The sequence below is a fragment of the Alligator sinensis genome, unplaced genomic scaffold (genome assembly GCF_000455745.1).
Source record: "Alligator sinensis unplaced genomic scaffold, ASM45574v1 scaffold255_1, whole genome shotgun sequence".
NCBI classification, from domain to species: Eukaryota; Metazoa; Chordata; order Crocodylia; family Alligatoridae; genus Alligator; species Alligator sinensis.
The window spans coordinates 618,597-625,947 of NW_005842270.1; the positions used below are offsets into that span (position 1 = coordinate 618,597).

Here is a 7,351-nt window from a genome sequence, read left to right on the forward strand (position 1 = left end):
GCCGGCTGGGGTGCCCTGACAGCTGGGCTCGTGGCTAGGGCCCGCCGGGGCTGGACCGGGCCTGCGCCCCCGACACTGACTCGGCCAAAGGGAGCTGGGCAAGGAGCCACGTGGCTGGCACCAGCCTCCAGGTCCCCCAGCACCCGCTTGGCAGGCAGCAGTCGGGGTGGGGTGCCAGAGAAAGCCACTCGGCAATGCTGGGGCATCTGGACCATCCCCTTGAGCAGACGGCCCTGTTCAGTGAATCGCAAGGGAGCAACACTTCCCCTTTGGGGGCAAAGCGGGGCTGGACTGGACCCGCTGCCCTGTGAACCGATGGCTCCAGGGAGCCCAGTGCTTCCCCGCTGGCACGGGAGCATAGAAACTGCCCCCAGCCCAGCAGCTTGGGGGCAACACCCCCACGGCGGAGCTCCTGGGAAACCAACCGGAGCTGAAGCCACCTGCTCCATCACGAGGCAGAAGCCAGTAACTGCACCTCGGCCCGGGAACCTGAGCCAAGGGGGCATCGGAAGCACGTTTGGGGGCAAAAGGGCAGCATTTGATACGCCGGAGCGCTCAGGACCCTGCCGGGGAGCAAGACCTGTCTGGGCCAGTGGTGAGGGGGGAAGCGGGAGCCTCACACCCAGCCAGGGGCCCGCTCATCCCCAAGCTGCATCTGACAAGTGTTCCTGGTTTGCGTCTTGGCCCCTTTCCACCTCCGGGGCCATGCGCGCCATCTGCTCCCCCGCATCCACCGCGGAGGGGCACGGTGCCATGCCGTGTTCCACCCCAGGGGCAGCTGCATTTCAGCGGGTCCGCTCCCTGGGCGCAGGGCAGGCCCTCCTCCTCCTCAACCCCCTTGCGCTTCTCTCTCCAACTGCTGAGCAGGGTGCCCTCAAGACCCACGAGTGCTACAACCACCAGGAACAAAGCGAGTGCACAGCGACGGCAGCGAGTACTCCTGGCTCATTCCTGAATCACCAGGCAGCCGCCGCCCCCGCGCAGATGCTCGCCTTCTAGTAGCCAAGCCTTCGCCGGAGGGATGCGGGCGCAGCTCTTCTCTTGACCCAGGCAGCCCTGATCCTTCTCCCCATGGGGCGCAGTCCTGAAAGGGAGGCTTGCTCAGACTGCAAAGCAACACTCAGCGCTAGTGGAGACAGCCCGGCTGCACTCCCTACCCAAAACCATGCAGGATCTGGGCATGGGAGGGAGCACTGACAGCCCATAGGTGCTCAGAAGGCAAGGGGAACAGCTCTCTCCCAAATCTGATGCCTTGGATGTTGAAAGCCGACTGCTAAGCAACACCAGACAAGCCATGGTGGGGGTCTGCTGCCCTGGAAGCAAGCGACAGCATGGCAGCCTGCAGGGCAAGGGGTGAAGGACTGACAAGCCGGTGGGGGTCAGTGCTCAGGCAGTGCCCGAACGTGCAGGGGGACTGGGACCCCGTGAGATCTGCTCTCTGCTGCATAGGAGGAAGCCGTCAGCAAGTACCAGCTCCTGTGCAGGAGGCTGACAAGGGGCTGAGGCAGCTCCTGGAAGCCTTCACCCCACCTCCATTTTAAATGTGATGGGACAGCCAGTAGCTTGCTTACTGAGGGCCCAGCCCCAAGTGTCTCGGCACAGGGGGAATCAAGGACATCGGAAATCCAGCCCCTTGAAGCCAGCCTGGTGCACCCCAGTGGGCCCCCCAAGTCCTTCTACTTCCCACCAAACCTGCCTGGAGCATCCAGGACTGCGGGAGGGGACGGTGCGGTTACTGTGGCACTAGACAGATGCCCCTTGCCACCGCCAAGGGCCACAGCGGATGTCGCGCTGCCCTTTACAAGGGAAGCCAGATCCAGCCAAGCTCCTGAGTGGGGAAATTCAGCTCCGTCTCCAAGGCAAAGCAAGCAGGCTGCCACTAGAAGGGAACAGAATGGGGAGGCGATGTCCTCCCTCATCAGTCAGCAGCCATCTGTTCAGAGATCCCTCAAAGCAGCTGGGCTAGCACCGGAAATGGGCTGGCAGGGAACTTTTGCTGTGTAAATGAAAGGCGCTGCTCTAGGCTGCTAGAGCCCCTTCCCTGGCCCTGTTGGAAGAGGCCGCGCACACACCAAAACTAGGGCGAGGCCTGTGGTTGTGTGGCATGGGGTGCACGTGCTCAGAGCAGACTAGTCAGGGGGAAAGGAGCAACCCCTGATGCCCGTGTGGCAGTGAAAGCATTGCCCCTCCTGGGTCGTCCTAGTCCCTTCCGTGTGGCCCAAGAAGACCCCACACCAGGTCGCGGTCCTAGGCTCTTTTATTAACAGTTCGAAGGAGACGTGCTCACTTCTTCTTCTCCACGTCCTGCTCTGCAGCCTCCTTGGCTCGCTTTGCCCGGATACCGAAGAGGCGTGCGTTTGCCCGGGCCATGCGCAAGCTGGCAAAGGCCTTGAAGTTCTTTTCGTCCTCCGAGATAACCCGGGCCTTCTCCTTCTTGTACACCTGGCAGGAGCAGAGCCAGAGCCAGGGGGTTACACACAGGGGCAAAGACTGCCAGAGACGCGCCGATAAAGGCTCAGCACTGACTTGCACGCAGCCACATGCTGAGACTGACAAGGATACCTCACCCAGGCCTTGTCCCATGCAGCTCCCAGCTCATGCCAACAGACAACCCTCCCATGGCCAGATCACACAGCTGCTGGGCAATGCCTCAAGAGCAGGAGTAGCTCCAGTGCACGCTGCACAAACCCACGGCTTCTCTTGGCCAGCCTGAGTGGGACTGACCAGCCCCCTTGGTTGCAGAGACCTCACTGCCAACGTGCATAGCTGGGCACACGCAGCTGCTGGTGCGGCTCAGAGCCCTCCAAATGTCAGCCTGAATCCTCAGCGCAGAACCCAGGGCCGAACGGCTCCCCCCAGCTGGAAGGCAGCAGCTGCCTGAAGGGGAGCTGAGCTGCCACGCCAGTAGCAGCAGCCGCACATTTCAGGTGGTTTCACACTGACAAAGCTGTGCTTAGAGCACTTTTAACACACGCTCAGCTCTGAGCCCTGCAGTCTGCGGTGGCACAGGACTCAGTCTGCCAACTCCTCTCAGACACGAGGACAAGTTTAACAGACTCTTGTTCCTTTGGCTTCAGGAGCTGGTGCTGTTTGGAGACGGCACAACTTAACCGCAGTGTTATGCTGCAGCACTTGCAAGGGGGAAAAGCCATCAGGACAGAGTGCTCTGCAGTCAGAGCTCCCATCCCAGCACCACCCAGAGTCAAGGAAGTCGAACAAAGGACAGGACTTGCAGTTTCACTTACACTCCTAATAGGCATAACAGGTCCGGACAGCTGAGTTGCCATCTTGAGCTCTTCTGCCTGCGGAAGAGAGGGGAGAAGTGACTGCGGAGCTCCGTAGAGGCCTGCAGGAAAGGCCCCTGCAGCAGCAGCCCTGAAGCCACCCAGGTCAGCACCGAAACCAAAAGCCAAAATCCTGCCTGTGCATGGCTCCTGCTGCCTGGCTCTGGAGCAGGGTCCCTGAAGGTTCAGACCCTCCTGCCTCTTCTCCAAGCCTTTCATTCCTCACTCTACATCCAGCCTAGAGTGCCCCAAAACACACAAGCACAGAAGCTTGCCCTGCTGCATGCCTCCGGGGCACTGTGCTGGCATTTCAGCAGCATCAGCCCAAGATGGGCTGTTCTCTGACCGGCAAGATTCAGCTGAACACAACGCTTCCCTCTCCACTGGAGCGGTGTGCACCTGACCCAGCAAGTGCCCAGGCAGGGAAAGCATTCTCCGGTGCTTCAGATGGTGATGCATCTCCATCTACTTGACTGGCATAGTCCTTGGAGGCAGCCAAGTCCCTGGTGACCAGGGTTAGACTGGCACTTGGAAGACCCTGTCAGTAGAGCCCTCCTACACGGGCACAGCTGTATTGGCAAAACTGTGTTTTGCACTGATGTAACCAGAGCCACCGTGTGTGCAAAACAAACAAGGGCGCAGCTGTGCTAGTGCAAGGGTATCCACACTAGGAGCTCCTGGTGGCACTGCTGTGCGGACGTGAGTCTCCAAGCATGGCCTGGCCTGGAGGAACAGCATCCATTTTAAAGTCACACCATGCAAAGCCTACTGCAGTCGCCAATTCACGCCTCAGACTCCTTGACCCAACAGGGCAGAGCTACTCTTCCGGCTGTTTACAGCATTCTAGAGACCCAGGGTCAGCTCCATCCATTTGCGTGGGCTTCACTTAGAGCAGTACACGTGTGCATCAGAGACGTGCTACGCTTGCTTCTAGCTGCACTGGGGCGTACAGCGATGCCAGAGCCTTCACAAGTGTCTGGCTGCCAGAAAAGGAGGCCCATATCAAGCCATTTCAACTTCACCTTTTCACATCTCTGCTTCCATCAGTTCTAGAACGAGGTGCAGAGATGCTCCCAGCCCTGCCGACAATGTTTCCCCCAGCTTGGGAAACACGTCCACCCCGATGCTAAAGCCTGCTGTTCAGAGTGCTTAGCCACAGTATGGCCACGGTGACGCCCCCTCCTCCCACGCTGATGCCCTTTCAGTAAGCAGTTTAGTACAGCTTGATCCAGCCCTGCTGGCTGGCTGTGCCACAGGAGGCGCGAGGAGAAACTGTATTTAAGAACAAGTAAAAAGCCTGGAACAACCATGGCCTGGGGAGATGGCTCAGAATGCCTCCCCCTTGGGAAATGTCCCATTTCTCTGTGCACACACACGTCTCTTCCCAGAGGAGCCTATGCAGAGGCACACGCAGAAGGGGCCCCTGGCTTCTGAACTTTCGAGATGGAAAGGGCTACTCTGCAGAAAGACGTGACAGTCAGTGGGTGCACCCCGCCTCGTACTGACCAGCTGCTCTTTCAGCAAGTCCCACCCCCACTCCGAACTGCACCACTTTACTCCACTGCTTTGCTTGTAACGGTTTTCATGGCAAAGCACGTAGTCCAGAGTCCCTGGCGCGCATCAACTGCTCTAAGCAAGTCAGATATTTTGCATGCAGCTGTTTACGCTGCATTAAAATGAGGGTTGAGCGGAAGCCTGAGAGGTGCCTCCAGAACAGCACAGCATGGCTCCTCGGCTCTAAGCCACTGCTGCACTTGGTCTTGGCCAAAACATCCCGAGCCTGCAGCGTCCCACAACAGCTGCAAGGTCTAGGGTCTTCAGTGGATGTGTGAAGAGAATCATTCTGCAGTGGACACCTTACGTGACAAGATGCACTCAAGTCACAAGTGTTTTACATCCGTGCAATAATACCAGCTATAACCAAACCTCAGGAACCTGGGAAAGGTCCCAGGGCCAACGGTACTTACAGAGCTGTCTCCCTTCTTGGGTGCCGACGGCTTCCGTGGGAAGAGGATGAGTTTGGAGCGATACTCCTTCAGCCTCTGAACATTGGCTTGTAGGGACTCTGTCGACTTGTTCCGTCGCCTGGGATCCACAGAGATTCCAATAGTGCGGGCAAACTTCTTGTTGATGCCGGCCAGCTGGAGGAAGAAGACAGTGTTTGCATCAATATTCAGGTGACTGCTAAAGCCACTGTCCTGCTCGAGGAAGCCATTACAGTCATCAGCTGGAAAAGGGTTCAAATGCGGTCATCACAGATGGCAGCGATTCTGCAGACAGTGACTGTAAGGCCCGCCAGAAGCAGGAGCAGTGGTTCAGAGGCGTGAACTGCACTCAGCCCAGAAGTCAGATGTTAGCACAACAGGTGCGATTCAACTACAAGGCGAGAAGTAAGCACCTGAAGCTGGTAAGCATCCTCCGAGTCTCAAGAACATAGACTTGGGGGACATTTTCACCCCCCGAAATAAGAATCACCGCACTTGGCCAGTGGCTTGTGCCACTAACTCCAGTGGCAACTGGGTGACTTAAACCCCAAGCCCACTGGGTTGGCACAAAGCTGACGGTATAAATAAGGTGTCAGCACTACCAGGCAGTAGTGACATTTGACCCGACTGTGAACCTAGCTCAGCATGAAAACACCCAACTAAGTTCTTGGTGCTGACTCTTCCCAAGAACACCCTCACCCTCCAGAAACACTGGTAACAAGGCAGCTTGCGGCGCCTCGGGAGGGAGGGGGGGCCTGTATCAGCTCTTCCAGGATCTCGCTGTACAAAAGGCCATATGCATCGTCCCACTCTCCCCTGCCTCTGCTGAGCATTCGGGGAGGCAGCGGTCTGCTCGCGCTGCAACGCGAAGGCTGATATGGAGCATTAGTCTACATCTACAAGCCGGATGAGATTGTTTTTTGACACAGAAGGGCAAGAATGCTTGCCAAAGCACGCGCCGTTTAAGATGGCTCCATCCGAGCCTGAGCTCCAGAAACAGAAGGGGGGTAGCTGGTAAGCCAGCCACGTCGCTTGAAAGGTCCAAACAATCCTGCATTGAAACTGCTGCTTCCACGTCCTCACGGCCACGCTGCTGCCCACTTTCTGCACCTGCGGCATTACGTACCCATCGCCAGCTGCCGCCCCTATAATCTCACCAACGCTGCAAAGCTTGAAAACCCGTCACGTGCGCAGCTCCTTTCAACAGATGCTAATTGGTGAACAAATCACAGCTGCTTTCATGCTATGTTAACGAGCCACAGAATAACCAGGCCACACCAAAGGAGACTCTCTCATCAAGGAGCCCATTTTGCCCATTCACTGAGAAAACGGAGCTGCGGCGCTTAATTACAGAGCGGCTGAGACTTCAGGCTACACCCACCTAACGAGTCTCACACATTACAGATGCACGCGTGTGCTCAATGAGACGTTAACTGCCCGTGCGTTACTTACCCGGAGTTCTTCCAAGCTGAATCCTCGGCCGGCGCGAACTTTTGTGTGGTATCGAACAGTGGGACACCGCACCATAGGGCGGATGGGCCCGGCCACGGGACGCGGAGCGATGCGACGCGCCTTCGCCTGCCGCGCCTTCCTCCTGGAAGCGTCATGGAACAGAGTTGGGAAAAGAGTATTTGGTCACACGCAAAACCCCCGAACCGCCCGCGTCCCCCCCTCGTTAAGAACACGTTTGAGGGCAGACGAGGCGAGACACACGCCTGACCAACGAAGCGCAGCAAAGACATGTCCTCGCGCAAAACCCGACAGTCATCAGCTGGAAAAGGGTTCGAGGGAATCATCACGGCGGTACAGAGATTCCGGAGAATTCTCATCATTTGACTGCCGAGGTTAACGAGGCGCGCGGAGCTCGGCCAGGCCTTGCGTTCGCCTCACCTGCGGATCTTCCTGGCGGGCTGGTTGAACCAGGTGGCGACGCGGCGCTGCCAGTCCTTGTGGAAGTGCGGCTTCAGGATCATGCCATTGCGGCTGGGCGCCATGCTGGCCGAGGGGGGCCTGCGAGCACACGGCGCCCGCGGGCATTACAGCTTCGCAACGGCAGCCCCGGCGTACCCCCGCCCGACCCAG

At 58.2% G+C, this 7,351-nt stretch overlaps 1 protein-coding gene and 2 non-coding genes across 4 annotated transcripts in view; all 3 read right to left on the reverse strand.

Annotated features, from left to right (window-relative positions):
* Positions 1–2,239: 2,239 nt before the first annotated feature.
* The window catches only part of RPL13 (ribosomal protein L13), a 5,306-nt gene continuing 194 nt past the window's right edge, over positions 2,240–7,351 (reverse strand). The window contains exons 2-6 of one of the 2 annotated variants that reach the window (XM_006027838.3): positions 7,160–7,278; positions 6,722–6,863; positions 5,252–5,425; positions 3,246–3,302; positions 2,240–2,442 (exon numbers count right to left, since the gene is read on the reverse strand). In XM_006027838.3, the coding sequence (XP_006027900.1) occupies positions 2,284–2,442; positions 3,246–3,302; positions 5,252–5,425; positions 6,722–6,863; positions 7,160–7,263 (636 nt within the window). In that variant the 5' untranslated portion in view covers positions 7,264–7,278 and the 3' untranslated portion in view covers positions 2,240–2,283. Of the gene's footprint in view, positions 2,443–3,245; positions 3,303–5,251; positions 5,426–6,721; positions 6,864–7,159; positions 7,296–7,351 lie in introns of those variants that run through there. The other variant, XM_014521895.2, reaches the window with a different exon arrangement.
* On the reverse strand, positions 5,494–5,570 carry LOC112550975. The gene has a single exon (XR_003095070.1). It is a non-coding gene; the product is annotated as a small nucleolar RNA MBII-202 (small nucleolar RNA).
* On the reverse strand, positions 7,020–7,100 carry LOC112550974. Its single transcript, XR_003095069.1, has one exon. It is a non-coding gene; the product is annotated as a small nucleolar RNA MBII-202 (small nucleolar RNA).